The sequence below is a fragment of the Notothenia rossii genome (genome assembly GCF_949606895.1).
Source record: "Notothenia rossii genome assembly, chromosome: 6".
NCBI lineage: Eukaryota > Metazoa > Chordata > Actinopteri > Perciformes > Nototheniidae > Notothenia > Notothenia rossii.
In genome coordinates this window covers 10,900,249-10,918,804 of record NC_136909.1, presented here as the reverse complement: position 1 = coordinate 10,918,804, position 18,556 = coordinate 10,900,249, and the positions used below count along the sequence as shown (strand labels likewise).

General features: G+C 38.3%; 2 protein-coding genes across 2 annotated transcripts; one reads left to right on the top strand and one right to left on the bottom strand.

Annotated features, from left to right (window-relative positions):
• Positions 1–791: 791 nt before the first annotated feature.
• On the bottom strand, positions 792–5,091 carry nkx6.3 (NK6 homeobox 3). Its single transcript, XM_079690673.1, is given in 4 exon segments — positions 792–1,635; positions 2,774–2,940; positions 4,396–4,421; positions 4,423–5,091. Coding segments are annotated over 4 exon segments (840 nt in total). The 5' UTR covers positions 4,839–5,091; the 3' UTR covers positions 792–1,404.
• Positions 5,092–7,509: 2,418 nt separating this feature from the next.
• On the top strand, positions 7,510–11,090 carry LOC307045136 (E3 ubiquitin-protein ligase NEURL3). The gene is made up of 4 exons (XM_079690672.1): positions 7,510–7,657; positions 9,296–9,799; positions 9,933–10,091; positions 10,203–11,090. Exons 1-4 carry the CDS (start codon positions 7,627–7,629, stop codon positions 10,388–10,390), a joined length of 882 nt encoding a protein of 293 aa, XP_079546798.1. The 5' UTR covers positions 7,510–7,626; the 3' UTR covers positions 10,391–11,090.
• Positions 11,091–18,556: the final 7,466 nt, after the last annotated feature.

The window sequence follows — 18,556 nt, the reverse complement described above, 5'->3', positions numbered from 1 at the left end:
AGGAGATTTAGTTTTGATTGAAAGTCTTCCAAGGGTCAACAAATCAATATTCAAACCTTTTCTTTGGGTAATTTCACTGACCAGATTGCCTCAGGTTTGAGGAATACACCTGACAATTCACAACAATTGTATAATACTTAATCGTTTTTAAATATTTGTAACATCATAATGGCAATGGAGACTTTAGTCATATTTTACAGAATTTGCGATTGTATGATTCTGACGTTAGCAGAACTACATTAAATGTAACTAAACTATAAAAATACCTAAAGAGGTTTGACTTATTTAAAGCTTATTGTCACACACAAGTGCCAGTTAAATGAAATATAATGTCAGGAGAATTGTTTTTATTTTTGATGCAGAATTGTGTTTGACAGAATACTTTGGACTGACATCTGAAACATGTGGAGGCTTAACGCGATGAGCTTTATTGTAAACGAGGTGTTCTGTTGGTATTGATTTTATGTTGTCGTGGGCTGTGGGGGTCATTGTCTTCAATTAAACCCTACCACACTGGTAAATCACACAATATTTGACCTTTGACCTATGCACTTCTTTTCAGTGTCAGCGTTGCTTGAAGTTTCATTCTTACTGTCACCAACAGAATAAAATACTGGCATGATGAGCCTTATACTGTAAATGATTTACAATCATTTATTGTGCATGTATTTCAAAAACAAGTTAACAAAAAGGAAAAACAAAGATATAAACCTGCAGTGTTTTTTTACCAACTACAAGTCAACATTCAATTTAACAATTTAGCAAAATTACAAATAATACTTGGACATATTATAAGAGATGATTACCTGTTATTCAGAGTTGTTAGGCATGTGGTTCATTATACGGCCATGTTAATTTTAACAGGTCTTATTTCGTGCCTTTTTTCTTACTAAGTGCACATTTAAATGCAAACTCCCTACAAATAGTTGTACTAACATGACTTAACCTGCATACTATTTATTTTAAATTGAAGGACCAATGATATTTCTCACCTCCACTTTTATTTTATTCGGCAGTGGCACTATTTGCTTTTGTAGTGTTTGCAGTGTCAACTGTTTTAAAAAGAGAACACATTAATATCTTCAGGCTACTATTACATTTTTTTTATTCCCAATACCAATAGCATCATGCAGTTTCTATAGTAACATTTTCTTATATTTTTACAAAAATGGATAACATAATTCCCCCACACACCTGTGTAACATTAAACAGGCCAGAGATACAGTAACTTATAAAAGTAAACGTCTTTTAGATTCATTTCTGCAGCCTGTTGATTGACCCCAGTGATACTTTGTTGTTGTACCACATATGACCTCTTCTGAACATGCTTTTTTAATTTAAAACGAATAACTCTCATAACAGCATGCATGAGTGCTGTGCAGTGTGTGATTCGCCGGAAGTGGGTCAGACATGGTGCGGGCCGAGGCGCAGCACGGAGAAAGCTCTATGGTGTTTGCGCAGCAGCAGGCGGATCTTATCGTCGTCAGAGTCCGGGTCCAGAGGCTTGTTGTACTCCTCGTCCTCCACCTCGTTCTCCGAGGCCTCCCCGCCGGTCCCCGCCAGGCTGGACTGCGTGGAGCTCGGCTCCGAGGCGCTCTTCTTCCGCCACTTGGTGCGTCGGTTCTGAAACCACACCTACACACAGCAGGAGTCATCTGGTTTACACACATTTCATAGAAAGCCCAGATAATGATCATGCAGTACCCAGTTGGTGAATAGTTGAGATGGTGAGATATAACTGTGAACTCATGATGATGCAATGCAATCACGACATTCAAGTTGTGTTTTTCCACAAGTAGGTCAAAAACACATCATTTAAAAAAAACGTTACCAATGAACTTCTGTTGCACTCTTCAAAACCAGACTTATTTCAAACAACAATGAAGGAGACGCTCAAATGTGGAGAAATTAAAGCAAAAATACAAATATTTAATGATTCTGTCTAAATAGAAAGGCACCTCTTTCAAGAAGCTATATCTATTGGAATAGGTCAACTTTATTTCTATTGCACTTTTCAAAACAAGAGTTGGCTCCCATCAAATCACCATAAAGGTCACACATAGATAAATAAGAGAAGGTATAACAAATAAAATCAGTAAAGTGTTGGAGTAAAATGTTTAAATTGTGAAGCACATATCACAAAAGCAACATTTTAAAAGCTTTACCTAATTAAATACATCAACTCATTTTCTACTGCACCCCTTATTAAAACAAGAGCTACTTCACACACAAATCAAGGTAACACTCAAATGTGGAGAAATAAGCAAATATAAAAAGAAAAACATAAATTATTGGACTCAAAGTGTTTAAATGCAAAGCACTTCACACAAAAGCATCATTCGACACGCTTTAGCTGACAAGGTAATTCAACTTGTTTGCTATTACACCTTTCAGAACAAGTGTTACCTCCCATGAAATAACCAGAAAGGTCATATATAGAGAAATACAAGTAAACAATTAAAAACATAGAAGAACAGGAGTTAAATGTTTAAATTCTACGGCACGTCACACAGACACTTAAATTAAAATGCTTAAACTAATGAAATAGGTCAACTGTATTTCGAGTTACTTCACCAGAAAGTTCATATAATAAAAAGGAAAAATATATACATTATTTGAGTGAAGTGTTTAAATTGCAAGGCACTCCACACAAAAGCACATTTCCAAAAGCTTTAGCTAATTAGGTAGACCAACGTTGTTTCCTAAAGAAACATAGAAATGGTGAAAGAAAATTAATTAAAAAAGCTTCGGCTAAATGTTTTGTAATCTTTACCTTGACTTGTGACTCGGTCATTCCCAGAGAATAGGCCAGTCTGGCTCTCTCCGGCCCGGCCAGGTACTTGGTCTGCTCGAAGGTTTTCTCCAGGGCAAAAATCTGATGTCCACTAAATGTTGGTCTGGTGTGTTTCTTCCTGCCTGACATCTCCCCCAGATCACTACCTGCAAATATAAGGAGAAAAAAGTATGTATTAAAGAAACGCTGGATTGTTTTTACACTGAAACATACAAGCTAAATGATATCCTATTGGTTTCTGCTGGAAGTTTGGGACAACAAACATTACGATTTGTACTATCACCCATCGTCAAAAAACATCGTCCACATATTATATGAGTGGCATTTTTTGAATATTTGATTTGATGTTACAACTGCCCCATACATTTATTCAGTGCCGCGTTGCCCGTGAGCAAAGCATCAGACCCGCACACTGCTCATTAGGTGCATAATAGAATAGCTGCTCCTAATACTGAGATGGGTTAAATGCAGAGTAACAATTTCACTGTGTGCTGCAAACAAAATCCTCCATTAACAATTACATTTATATTCATTCGAATTGTACACATTTAAAATACATTAAAATGAATAATATCTAATTCAATCTATGAATCTATTTGTCCTATTTTTGAATTTTACTGGCACCATTGTCTTGCAATATTATATTGTATACTTCTATTTCTAATTGTATTTATTTGACATTACATTGCATTTAGCTGACGCTTTTATCCAAAGCGACTTAATAAGTGCATTCGACCAAGAAGATACAAACTTGAAGAAAGCATAATCATATAAGTACATCAGGTTTCATAGAGCTAAAACATTTCAAGTGCTACTCAACTGGCTTTAGATAAGCCGGTCCTTTATTAGTATATAAGTGCTTTGTTAGTATAGAAGTGCTTTGTTAGTATATAAGAGCTTAGTTTGTATATAAGTGCTTTGATAGTAATTCTCTCGCTCTATTTTACGAGGTATTATTAGAGGAGCTTGGGACTTTAGATTTTCGTTGCCTAAACTTAGCTGTAGCTTTTGTGCACATGGCAATAAAGCCTCAAAAACGTTAAGGTAATCTTAAATATGTTCAAGTATCTGTTTTAAAAAAAAAAAAAAAAAAAGTTGGTTAAAACATCTCTCATATACTGGATGTATCTGAGTTTGTAAAGTTAGTTTATATTTTGGATCTCTTGTGATTTGGGTGAATTTGTCTTCTGAGGACGTTCTGGCATCTATACGAGTCCTCCAGTGTCCTCAGAGACAAACGAGTAACCATTACCCAAATGAAACCTAGTCTACTTCCATGCACCAGTTTAAATGAAAATGTAATCCACATTTCTATCATTAGGGTTTTCCCCCTACTTTTATTTGTATTTATTCAAAAAACAAAAATATAGATTGTCCAAAAGATATTAAATCTAAATCTGGAACCTCTGTTTATAATATTCCCAGATTCTCTTATCTTCATCTTCCGGTTTCAATAAGTGATGGCAATAAACCACATCTTATCCTAGGTATGAATATGAATCATGAGTATTTATTTATATATCATAATACTGTGTTGTAGGGTCTATGTTAGAAAAACAGTGTCCTCAGAGACTCATGGAGATTGTAATGCTGCTGTTGACCCCCCCCCGACTCAGCTGAAGGATGGAGACTCACTGTTGGTGCACGGCTGCCGCCCCCCCCTCCACTCACAGCCGCTTTCCGCCCAGCAGCTGCGACCCTTCATGGAGCATTCTGCGCCGGGCTTGGAGAACCCGCCGAGGGGGGAGTTGTAGTCTCGGTTATAGTACATGGAGGTGCTGCTGACGGAGGGGCTGAACCCCCCCATGGTGGAGTATCCGGACAGCAGGGTGGTGGTCCCCGTGGCGCCCATCCCCATCATGGAGCTCCTCAGGATGTCGCTGATGGTGTGTGGCGTCCCCGGCTGCAGCTGGCTGTTCAGAGCCGGGTTGAGCTTGTAGAAAGAGTTGGGCACAGAGTACTGGCACACCGGGGCCTTGAGCTCAGAGGAGAACTGGTTCAGGCTGTTGTTGAACAGGAAAGACCCCTGGATGTTTGGATCCATGGGAGGTAGTGTAACTCTGACTCCAGTGACACATCCAATAAGGTCCAAGCAGGAATAGAACTCAGATAGGCCCACACAGAGTTCCTCACCCACAGGCGAGGTCTTGGATCTGGGATCAAACCCACTTTCTTTCCAGATATTCAAATAGCAAAGAGCGATTTTAAAGTCCCGGTGTTTACAAAAGTTCCTACCACATCAGAAAACGCAGATAAACTCTTCACCTCTTCTCAGCCACAGTGTGTTCTGTGATAATCCCATATCTAACGTCGCAGGCGAGCCCTCTGGATTCAGGTTGAGTTGTTCTGCTAAAGACGCATGCCTGCCGCCGGCGCTCTCCTCAGAGGTCATAAATAAACAGTATCTGGAAATGGAGTGGCACCTTGATAAAGATAGGCCATATTAGAATGCAGCCTGGGATTGGCCTGGGTCTCACGGCTTTAATGCCTCTCTATTGGCTCCTCGCTGAGAGCCAAGCCTTTTATTGGAAGGCAGCAGATTAATAGTGTTTTGAACAGGTGGAGAGGGAGCAAGTTGATTTTTTGATGGCCTGCCATGTCTGACCAAGTGTGGTGGAGCAGAGGCAGCTGAGCACCGGGTACACAGAGGAAGAGAAGAAGGACTGATATATGTCCCAGTTTATCAGTAGTGAGATGTGGTTTTAAAGCAAAATATGTGTTTTATTGTAAAAAAAACAAAAAAACATTACCCAAATGAAACATAATCTACTTTCATGCACCATTTTAAATTACAATGTGATCGACATTTCTATCATTAGGGTTTTTTCCCTACTTTTCTTTGTATTTATTCAAAAAACACAAATATCGATTGTCCAAAAGATATTTGAGATATTAGATCTAAATCTGGAACCTCATTATTCACAGATTCTTTTATCTTCATCTTCCGGTTTCAATAAACCACATCTTATCCTGAGTATGAATATGAATCATGAGTTTTTTTATATATATATTTATCATAATAGGCCTACTGTGTTGTAGGGTTTTATGTTAGAAAACTTAAAAATATCCCCCCAATTTATTTTTTAAATATTTTCTCTAGTGCAGTGTGAAGTCACCATCATGCAACAATAAGCTCAATATTCAACCAGCAAAAGTTTAATTAATCCAAAGTTGTATTAATGGTTACGAAGCTTTTTTAGGTTGACAATGTGACAATAATACATTTTGGTCAATCTAATTTAAATGTAATTCTATTTTCCATTTTTTTTCTTAGCCCTCAGATGCACAAGTTATTGGACCCTACAATTTCCCATTACAATAATATGTTTTATGCCATTTTTTATTTATTTTTTAATTTCGTTCCACACAAGAATGATTTCATGTTTGAAATATTTTTTAAATTTTTAAAAATACGTTTTGAACACACGCACGCACGCACGCGCACAAACACACACACACACACATACACGCACACACACACACACACACACACACACACACACACACACACACACACACACACACACACACACACACACACACACACACGGCCTACGCAGTAGAACTGCATGTCGAGAATCAAGCATTCTCTCTTCAAAACATCCAAAGCTTATTTGCAGTCACATTAAAACATGCCTGCAGCTGATCAGTCAGAATATACTTAAAGTGTTTTTCTAAGTCATGGGATGCTGTTTTTTTTTCGGGAAAGTCATGTGATAATTTGTCATAAAATGAAAAAAGTTAGTAACTTTCCGAGAGTGATGTAACTTTTGGTTTCCAGACACGGCTTCATCCTGTCACATGCTCCGGGCTGCCAACCAATGAGGTGTTAAGAAATTACGGAGTGTGTGTCCAGCAGAGGGCGACAGAACTCGACACACACTGGTGTATCATCTGAGGCGCTGTTCAGAGTAAGGATCATTGCAAACACTCCCTCAATTCCACTGGGCGAGACAGGGAAGTGACATCCAAAATGTTGCTGGTATTTCCCATGATTTAATCCACTGCACCTTGGATAATAACCACCAACAATGTGTTGGCTTATTGAAAGCATAGTTGCAGGATTCTTGCTTTTTTAAGTTTAAATGTAAAAAAAAAAAAGATTAAAAAAGGGTCCTTTTTAAGTGTTTAAGTGCAACATGTGCGTGAGGACAATCAAATATGAGTAAAATAGCAACCAAGAATCATATACAGAATATCGGATGCATCCCATTTACAGTAAACACAAGACAGGACAGGAAACTGGAACACGAGAGCTTGCTTGTTGAATACATGAGAAAGGTGCACACGCAGAAATAAGAAGTTATTATAGTCTGCAACATTAAATAAAAAACAATTGCAATCAAAGGACACGATTGTAAGAAAGACCTGCAAGCTGTGCATTTAATATATATTGTAGTACAAAAACACAATCACAAGACGTTGAAAGAGAATTCAACAATCCTGTTTGATTATTTAATGTCTCCATATAAGTTTTGTTGATAATAAGAAGATAATGCTGTAATATCGTTTTATGATAAAACGATATCACAGCATGATGACGGAGAATGAAACTGATTCTCTTTTATAATCTGCCTAAATTACACAGTGAAGGACATAACATCAACAAAAAACTCCCTGCTGTCATCTGAAGGTAACTTTCCATGTCTTGGTTCCTCCCTCAGGCCTCCTGCTTTCAGTTTGATGAGGGCGGGATGTTAGTGTTTACATGCCCCACATGCAGCATGCTTTAAAAGCAGGACAACACTGCACCTCAGGCCAAACGATCCAAGATACAGACAAGAGCACATGCACTCTACAGACCACAAGAACATAACCTCTGCCTCTTCAAGATGGTGAAGGACACTAGCAACAGGAACTCTGGTGAGATTTATTTTCGATTTTAACTTTTATGCATGTATTTTTTCTTTTAATGTTTATTTTATTATCTTTGCTTTTTAATGACTGATTTGAAATGCCATTTTCTTTTTTTCTTTTTATATATATATAAATATTTTCCAGTTATAAAATAAACAGACATTGCTCCAGATAACAGAACATACAACAAAACATGTAACAACAAACAACTAAACTAAACGTAACGGGGGGGTGGGGGGGGGGTGACTTCCTAAGACAGCTGATTGTGACATACACAGGACATTACATACAATACATTATACATTACACAAGGTCAGATAGGAGAGCTGCGGACAGTGAACCGCAATCCTCCTGTCTCGCCTCAAAATCCCCCAGCAGAGAGGCTGCACGCTTCATGTTCAGTAGGTTCAGATACTCCCTCAGGCTGATTTTAAATGCCATTGTCTTAATGTCTTGTGCACTTTGAATTGCCTTGTGTTGAAAGGTGCTGTATAAATAAACTTGCCTTGCCTTTAATCTTTGCAGAGACATTCATATGGAATTTATTCTGTCAATAATAACCATCTCAATTTCTCATTAAAAATAACTAATAATTTGGGCTTGTCCAAATTATTAGTTATTCTTTTTAGTTAAAAAATGTTGGTGCAATATTATTTTGCTGTATGTCAAAATGATCTTTAGTTACATTTGGTTCGCCAACATTAATATATAGTTTAATGTTTTTATTTAACCTAGTACTCATACTAAAATAAGAAAATATAAATGATATCAACATTTTCAAAGTCAATCATTTTAGAGACATTTATTTTCACTTCTCATGTTGGAGCAAAAGTACATTTTATGTAAAAAGTAAGAAAATAAATGTTTTTTCAATTTTAATTAAAACATATTATTGTCGAGAAAAAAAAGGTTAGTAAGTAAAAAATTCCTTTTAAATGAACATAGACATCATCCATACATCTTTTTTTAGGAGATGCTGCAAGCCACTAATCTGGTCATTCCGAAACTAAAGATTTGATAATGTTGAATACAAAACAGAAGCCAGGTCTTTATGATAACGGCTGTAAAAAGGGAGGATTAGCAGCTGAGATAAGGGCTTTTATGATGAAGGACTTAATCCTTGCCAAAAGCATTTGCTGGAAACGTTCAGCTTGTCACTGAAATGCTTTACATACAGCTCGTGGTTTCTTAATGCTTCATTTGGATAGAGTCTCATCAGTTTCTGCAAGCTGTCCTTTGACAGATGAACACATCTTGTGAATGGACTCAGGGTTCACTTGAATCATTAATCCTCTGCTCCTCCAAAGTCAAATCACATGTGCTGGTTTCAGTATTACTCGTTTTCTCTCGTTTTCATTTTCCTAATCAAAATCCACTTAACCTTGCAGTAAAGGTTAAAGATTAAGTAGCATCCGGTTATAAATGTTGAATTGCCCTTTATAAAGACATTATTTTGTTACAGGGCATACACAGCAACATCATATAGAACTATGATGAATTACAATCAACAAGTCAGATGAAATTAAGACATCAAATAAATATTTCTGCACACATTGGCAGTGCAGAAATCTTTTCAGCTTGTTGTTGTCTCTGTGACGCACTTTCATAACGATTCCTAACTTTATTATTATAATTATTTTCCAGATCAAAGGCCTCACAGGTGCTGCTGGTCCTGCCTCGGCCCGCTCAGCTTCCACTCTCAGGCGGTGGGAGACATGGTGCGTCTGAGTCGGGGGGGCCTCCTGGCGGAGAGGAGGGAAAACACCTTCAAGAACGGCCTGGTGTTCAGCAGCCGCCCGCTGAAGGTCCAGGAGAGGATCCGCCTGCGGGTGGAGAAGGACTCCTTCAACTGGAACGGAGGTCTGCGTCTAGGCGTCACCACGGTGCATCCCATGGCCAGATCTATGCCCCTGCCCATCATGGCCATCCCCAACCTCACGGAGACCCCGGGGCACTGGGCGGCTCCTGTGCAAGAGTCCTTCCGCCAGGCAGGCGTCGAGCTGGAGTTCTGGGTCTCTGCTGGGGGCACCATGTACATCAGCGTAAACAACGGCAGGGAGCAAAAGCTGCTGTCAGGAGTGGATCTCAGCCGGCCGCTGTGGGCCATGATAGACATCTACGGACAGACGTGCTCCATCTCCCTCCTGGGTATGTTTACTATCATAACAACATGCTCGCTGTGCAGACTGTTTGTCTTCTTCCTGCTTATTTACAGTAGCCACATACAAAATAATTGTTTTAGTGTTAGAACATATTGTAATACTTTTACTTCTTGCTGCAGGCTCAGAGAAAAGGGATTTTTTTTGCACCAGACGCTCCTGCCCTGTACCTGAATGCCTCACTTCAACTGAGGTTGACAACCACTGCAGTTTGATGACTGATTCTTCATGTCTGGATGGAAACAGCGACAAATACATCTCCTCTCTCGAAGGCCCAGAAGGTAAGAAAGAGTCCTTCAAACCCACATTAGATTTCAGTGTATTGCACATTTTGACCAGAGAGAACCTGTCTATGTAGATTTGTAATCATGGTTCCTCTGTTTTGATCACAGATGGAGAGACATCGTGCTGCGTTGTGTGCATGGAGACACAGGCCAGCATCACTCTGCCTTGTGGCCACCGGTGTTTATGCAACCAGTGCGCCTTCAAAGTCTTGAGGCAGTTTGGCACCTGCCCGCTGTGCCGACAGAACATCAGAGCTCCATCGGGGAACGGGAGGAGAGGCTCCGTCCGTGCCTGAGCTCCACCAGACAGGAGTCACCCAACATAAGCTGCTGAGAGACTGTGACAATGACAACACTTAGATACTACTACCACATACTAAATGTTAGAATGTGCTAGTACCAGCAGACGACAAATGGTTCAGAACACTTCAAAAGAGATGTCAACTTAAACTAAAATCAGTAAATGATTGTCTTAAAAGTTTAAAAGAAATCCCTAAAAACGTGTATGATGATGATTTCATGGGTTACATTTTATGAAAGGGATATTTGAAAATTGCACTTTGATTGTGATTTGTAAAGAAGCAAGAAGCCATTTGATCAAGACGAGCCTAATATTATTTGCAAGCACAGCCCAATGTGTAATGTCATTATCACTACATTACATCACTGTATATATAAAATCCCTAATTTTGTAAATATGAAATCAATTTTTTGTTGTACAGTTATTTTGTTCTTTAATTTATTGTTGAATTGTCAAAAAATGGATGTAAAAATAAACATTACATCAATCTTAAAAATGAACTTTTCTGTTCTTTTTTAGTGTGCGTGTGTGTGTTTATGGAAACATGATCTCACTCGTGAGGCATGAAAGGATTGAGGTTGAGACTCCCTGTTTCTGGCTTCTCTCATATTTTGAGATTAAACCTTCACTATGCACTCTATTAATCACTCTTTTGGGATAACATGTTGCTGTAAAACTGTTCTTGGCTTGTCTTAAATCACACATAAATACTAGAATATTGTGTAGTTTTGGGAAAGTTTGATTTAATATTTGGCAGCACCTTTTTTATAAATATTATTGTTATGTTAAGCCGTTCAGGTTTGATCCTAAAGTGTTTCATTTGTGGCCTTGGAATAAAATTGAAATCCCCCTTCTTTATCCTGAAATAACATGAGGCCATTTAGGGACAGCCAAAATGAGTTGTAGGTAAAACATTGACTTATTATCAACCTTTAAGTTGATATGACAAATGTGTTGCATATTTAAACATCCAGCTAGAGCAACACAAACAATGATTTTGTGATGTAGAAAGCATGTGGCGCAGTGAACTAGTGCACTGGTGTTCGGATCAGCATGTCGTTGTGTCCCTGGGCAAGACACTTCACCCCAAATTGCTCCTGTGGGGACTGTCCACAGTATTGGTTGCGCTGGAATAAAAGCGTCTAACATGTAATGTATAAACATTTGGTGTCTTGTACCTTTTTAGTTATTTATTACTCAATGAGACTAATTCCATTTAATCAAGGGATCATTTAATGGAGATAAGAGGTTGTTGAAAGATAGGCATATCATTCATGTCGCAGATAATTACATGCACATGCACACCACACACCACTGGTGAGACTGAATCTACAGTTATTTATCATTGTTAAGTCTGCACCAGGAGCCATTACAAAGATATATTTAATTAATCCTCCAAACTATCCTAACATGCTATACTGTTTACACAATAATAATCGTTTCTATAAGACCCACCCATTCATTTTTGTCCTCTGTGAAGCACATTGGGTTTTGGTCCATTACTTTGAGGTTGTACATGCCACAGCATTAAGTCCAATTGTACTCCACAGAGGACATCCTGGGCTTTTCAAACATATGACATATGCGGGGGTGTGAATTTGAAAAAGATAATTTCATTGTATTTCAAAATGGCGTCAATCAACACAAGCACTATTTATAGAAAGAGAAATGGTAAGTTTGTAATTTTGTAATTACCAGTGTTGTGAGTTCAATATTTTTAATTAATTAAAGTAAGGGAACATCGTAGGAGTTAGTTTAGTGAGTTTTCAGAGCAGTGTAATACTCATCTGACCTAAAAAGAAATGTTTTTATGAATGTCCTCTGAGGAGGACATGGGGATTTGCTAACTTTTTACTTCCCCCATTTTACACAACACAATGGAGTCCACTATGGGCCCAAACTAACACTTAGGTTTCTGTAGGGTTCATGGCAGACGGATGCAGTGGGAAAACATACATCAAGAGCCTCAAGTGTCAGATGTATCTCTGCATTTCAAAAAAGAATGGAATACTACAAATGAGGGCTCAGTATTTGTTGCATTGAGTTGTTGTGCTCTAATGTTGTCTAAATGTACTTGTTATGAATGTATGTTAATGTTGTTTGTATACTATGCTTCGCATTACTAACACCCGATGTCCTCTACAAAGGACACACAATGAAAAAAAAATAAAAATACATATTTTCAGTTTTTGTTAGTCATTATGTTTATACCACCCTAAAGACTTGTGTGATCAACAAAAAGAAGGACATTTGAAACCTTTTTCTTTCTGGGTCTCATGAGGATAACTTGATACTGTAGCTTCAGAGAGTTCCTGTAATTTAAGAGTTTCTTTGTGACTTACAGGAATAGCTGTAGAGTCAAAACGAATCTGATCACTGCAGCAAAGCAAATGATTAACATATCTGATTAAATTACAACCCAATAAATATGACGGTGTGATAAAAAGTGTTCATCCCCTATCTTGTTTTCATTTATATGTCTGCTTTGTTTGAACTCCTGCTCCAAACCATTCCATAACACCCCCCCACAGATTGTTATGCACATACTTCTCAGAGTTGTTCTGACCTTGAGTTGTTTCAAATGTAGATTTCCTCTCAGGTTATACCCCCCCTCTCTGTCGATGAACTATGTTTGTAATTTCCTAGCAAGTAGATTATTTCTTGCTCTGTACATGATTTGTGCAGTTTTAAATGTAACCAGAACAGTAAACTTCAGTTTGTGTGACTTCAAGAATAATGAATGAGTGTGTTCAAGATATCCGACATTATTGATTATTCGGTACCACTTTATAATAAGACTGCACTTATAAAGGATTCACAAAGGGTTTATAATTAGGTTATGAATCAGGTTGTAAACACTTTATTATCATCAAGAACCATTTATAAACCAGTTCAACAGGCTCACTATTTAGCAAGATGACTAATCCTCATATTGGCTACTTAGCGAGAATCAACTCAGTGAGCAACAGATACCAAGGATGCTAGCTGATGAAGAAGACCAAGTAAGCTAGGTAGCCAATATAAGGCTTAGCAGTACAGATACATGTGGGCTCACTATTTGGCAAGCAGCCGGTCACAGGTGCCCTGTTTATCTCATGTCTTATTAAAGCGTATTAATGACTTATAAAGTGTTCACAACCTAATTAATAAATGAATAACAAACTAATCGTAAACCCTTTATACGGGTAGTCTTATTGTAGGGTGGTAGCGATCTTTCTTATAGCCCTTTTTTGTAATGTGAATAACGGGTTGGTTTTCTAATTGTTTCCCCATCTCCACACAGTAACTCAGATATGAGTGAATTATGCAGAGTATATCATGTTTTGTAGTCTGGCTTTCCCCAACATTGCAATAGTCTTAATCAGTTTTGTTTTTACATGATTGATATGAGGTTTCCAGCTCATTTTGTGGTCTCAAACCACACCAAGGAACTTATTTACACATACTCTTTCTATGTTTATGTTGTCTAGTATTAATTGCACCTGAGGATTTGTTTTATGTTTTCCAAATAGCATAATCTTTGCTTTGCTTATATTTAATGATCATTTGTTGTTATCAAACCAATGTTTTACTTGAATCATTTCTGCTGTTATTACCTCCTTTACGAGTCAGACAAAGTCTGAAATGTGACTTGCGTCACAGCAGCTCCATGTCCAACACCAACAGACAAGTATCCAGACACAAATACATGAAACACAAACAACAAACATTTAACATAACAGCACAATCAGTGAGAGAAGAGCTGCTCAAAGAGCCTTCAGCGTGCATTTGATCTGATTTAGCTCTGTGTTTACTGTGAGGATTGACTGATGCACAAAGGATGCTTCACTCTGACCTTATTGAATGGTGGGACCCTGTATCTCCGATCAGAAGGTAGCAGTTCATATTCACTGTTCAGAACATGGTTTGGGTCAGAGATGATGTTGTTGGACAGCCTCACTAGGTTGTTATGATAGGCTGAGTCATAGAGTCTCTGACAGGGTTGACCAACAATCTTTGAGCAGATTTGTAACAGGTGGAGCAGTTTTGATTTTAAAGCTGCTGACAAACACTTGTACCAGGTAGTATTGCATTACTGCAGAATAGACATGATCACAGATGTAAAGAAAAACAGAAGAATTTCTCTGCTCGCCCCAAAAGACCTAAGTTCAGAGTTGTTTCTGCCTTGCTTGACCTTTTCCAGCTCTGTTTCTACCTGGACAATTTACAATAAAGGACTTTTCTTTAAAGTTACTTTGGTGTCCTCCCTGCTCTGCTTCCAGCGTGACAATGAAGGCAAGTAGTGAAAGACAAGCAGATGGTTCGCCCTTTGAGTGAATCAGTTTCAAGATTCCAGGTTGGGGAGTAATGGATTACATGTAACGGGATTACGTAATCACGATACAAAATCGGTTGCTTTATTCCCTTTTATAATTGCATTAAAAAATATGTAATCAGATGACTGTAGCTGTTCTACATTAGGCATTACTAGCAGGATAACAACGTTTTAAGCAAATTATGTTTGACTGTACTGTTCTGTAGGATAATACTTTAAGTGTGAGTATGCCTACTGCCTGAACTGTCTTTTGAGAGGCAGGTTTTATAGTAAATCTCTTTCCTGTTACATAATACACTTCAGTAAAAAGCGTATTACGTGTATTTTCTCTTATATGTATTTCCTAAAGTTACTGCAAGTAATCAGGTTACTTTATCTTTATATTGTGATGCTCAGATTAATTTACTGATTGCATTATTTCACAGGTCATTGTTAGTGATTGCATTTTTAAAGTGACCTTTCCAACCCTCCATTTACACATCCATTCAAACGTTCAGACATTGCTCTTCAGCCGTTCACCAACACTACTGCAGTTCATTGGACCCCCAATCAAAATGATAACATCATGTTGGAGTTTGACCTGCAAAGACTCCTTTCTTTTTCCTACAATTCACCTATCAAATAACTTAATTTACTTCCACCACATTTTTCTGTTGTCAGTCCTCCAATGTCCCATTTTATAAATCCTTTATTTCATCTATTATTTTATGTTGTGTTTTTGTACACTGTCGAAATTTGAAGGCGGACACTAGGGACCACTGACGTTAGTCTTCTATCCTACTTGTATTTTACACACCTTTCCTCCCCCTTTCATATATATGCCTATTTCTTTCATGCATTGTAAAATGACTTTCTGCAAAAACCAAATTGGGACCAAATAAGGTTGAAAAAGATGAACAATTTTCTATTTAAACGGCTTCATGTGTCAATCGTTCATGCTGTCTGATGTTCTGCATGGAGGTTGCAAAACACTGGCACTGAAATGTGTTGTTACATCAGGCAGATTCTTCTGCAGATGTAATCTTCAAGAAAGGATTTAGGATTGAACACAAACACATTCTTGATCATGTTGTGGTACATAACATGACGGTCATTGTTGGCAGTGTGTCACGGCCCAAACTGTGCCCCTGTGTGTCCCTGTTTGTTCCCCTGTTTGTTCCCCTGTGTGTGTGTGTGTGTGTGTGTGTGTGTGTGTGTGTGTGTGTGTGTGTGTGTGTGTGTGTGTGTGTGTGTGTGTGTGTGTGTGTGTGTGTGTGTGTGTGTGTGTGTGTGGAGGCCGGGGTGTGGTACCTTGCAGGCAGCAGCCTGATTGCACTCACCTGGCCGACCGACTCAGCTGTCCCTCATCAATCCAATCATGACACAGCATATCTACTCCAGTCTCCCAGCAACTCACCACCAGATTGTTCACCAGTGGTATTGCATCCTCCTGGCTGCTCAGTTCAGTCATCTTGTCTGAGTGTTTTTCTGCACTAGTTTCTCCTTGTGCTTCCAGTGCCATCCCTCAGCCATCGACCACCAGAGCTTCCAGCTAGTGATGGCAAAATGAAGCTTTGAATGAAGCGTCGAACCACTTGGACAATTGTGTCGGAAATAGGTTCATTTCTCGAAGCTTCAGTTACAGCGACCTCTCCTGGCGAAGTGCAAGGCTGCAGTGGGTTTAACGCATCTTTGCCTTGAAAAATATTCGATACACACACACACACTAAGAATGAATATCATGTTCTATTTGCAATTAAAGATTGATAATAGTGTGTATTGGGTTATTGAGAAGAGACTAGAGAGTGCTTGACATTTTTTGGGGCGGAGAGGGCCTTTTATCAGTTATTAAAGTATTAAAGTTGAAAAGCAATGATTAAAAGTTTAACTATTCCGAGCTTTGAACCAGCTGCGCGGAGGATATCGCCGCATCCTGGCAGCCGGCTCTATCCACTGGGCTATCAATTCCTTATACTATCGAAGTGTTTTTATATTACTCATTGTCTTTTTGTTCACAACTTCTCCACATTTCGAAGTGTTTCACGAGCCAGAACGACCTATTTTTCTTCCTGGCTTGCTCTAAAATGATCCAATGCAATGCCAACAACAACAACTCAACAGCAACAATGCAAACTACGACAACAACCCACACATTGCGCATTGTTTAGAGCGGTTATAAAGTGTTGAAGCGCTCAAATTTGAAACTGTTTCAACCTGTCACCTGTCAGAATCCCCCCCCCCTTCTCACCTGAATCTCTTCCTAGAGCACCATTGTGTTCTTTTTAACCAAATCTCTCTCTGAGGGGCGTGGGGAGGGGCTCCTTATTTTCATATAAAGTAACAGACAGAGAATCAGCACTTTTGAAACAGGGCGGAAACAGAGGGGATTATGGGTAATGCTGCAATGATCTGTTTGGTGTTTGGAGCCAAACACTTCAGAGACATGTTTCATATATATCTGAGACCTCTAACATATTGATGAAAAACATTATAATAGGGGACCTTTAAAGACTGTAAGGGGAATCAAGAGCCCTTTGACATTAGTTGATGAAGGTCATAATATGTGTGGAAAAACTAAAATGACATGTTTGTTTAGAAAAAGGGACGTCTCTGGGCATGCTTCAGGGCAGGAGAACTCGCATCAAGATGTCGTTTGAAATGCTTTTATTGGTTTAGTGCATATAAAAATTAGAAAATATCCCAAAACTGAGATCACATGTTTCATTCCTTAAATAGACATTAGGTTGCTAGACTTAATTACAGAGGCTAAGAGGCTAAATTACATCAGTAAATCACTAAATCAACTACTAACGAATCAATAAATATTCCTCCGGTCTGTTCTGTGGGAGAGAAGGTCAGCAGAAATTATAACATCAATGATGTCAACATTAGGACTAATCCTTTCTACAAAACAACTTGGCGAATATCTATTTCCTAATTAAGATCGGGATTCTCTGAGTCATAAACAAATGAATGAGCCCCCCTCTGAACCATCATTGTATACTTATGTTCTAATGATGACCTTCAGTATTAAAAATTCATAAACGCCAGACGCCTTATGGCCGAGGACATCCCAATCAGTCACAATCAATGGTAGCATTACACAACCAGCTGTAGATAAGATTAGGTGACACACTGTTGCTATTTCTGTGACATGTTCTGCAGATTTGTTACACAATTGACAGGAGTTAGTCAACAAATGTTGTTTACACCCTCATGGTGTTACTGTACATGAGTGTTTTCTCTTGAGGAAGTAGATACAGGTATTCCATGAAACAGACAGACAAGATCAACATTTCAGAACCCATGTGTTAAGTAACCATATTTAAACTGATATCTAAATATCCATCTATTCTTAAATTAAGTAAGAGTCAGGTCTATGGTCAAGAGCAAAACAAGAGCAAAAATAGTAGGACTATAACAAAATGTTTTTTAAAAAAAGAAAAAATAAAGAGAACTATAAATAAACAATTTTTTTTTTGTAATTTAAAGTGAACAGATTTGAAAAGCGGTGGCATTGAACAGAATTGTGCAAAATATACAGAGTGATTTGCAGGGTTTACAGCAGGGGTGTCAAACTCAAATACACAGTGGGCCAAAATAAAAATATGGGTACTAGTCGAGGGCCGGACTGGTTCAATGTTTATTGCAGAACTTATTGAAATTAACTTATTGCACATATTAAACCTGGAACCATTAAACATTAAATAATCAGTTGCATTCATTTCTTATGGCTCTATCTGCAGCTTTTCTGGAGTCATTTCGTATGATTACATTTTTCCACAGGCCAACAGGCCGAAAAAAAGTGCAGAAGGAAACAAGCATTAAACTCAGGTTGCTGCTCTGTGATGCTAGTTCAGATACTAG

What these genes read in the sequence shown, in the direction of transcription:
- LOC307045136 (XM_079690672.1), top strand. Translation starts at nt 7,627, where the DNA reads ATGGTGAAGGACACTAGCAACAGGAACTCTG. An exon ending in CACTAGCAACAGGAACTCTG is followed by an intron (nt 7,658 to 9,295) that starts GTGAGATTTATT and finishes ATTATTTTCCAG; the next exon opens with ATCAAAGGCCTCACAGGTGC. An exon ending in CTCTCTCGAAGGCCCAGAAG is followed by an intron (nt 10,092 to 10,202) that starts GTAAGAAAGAGT and finishes TTTTGATCACAG; the next exon opens with ATGGAGAGACATCGTGCTGC.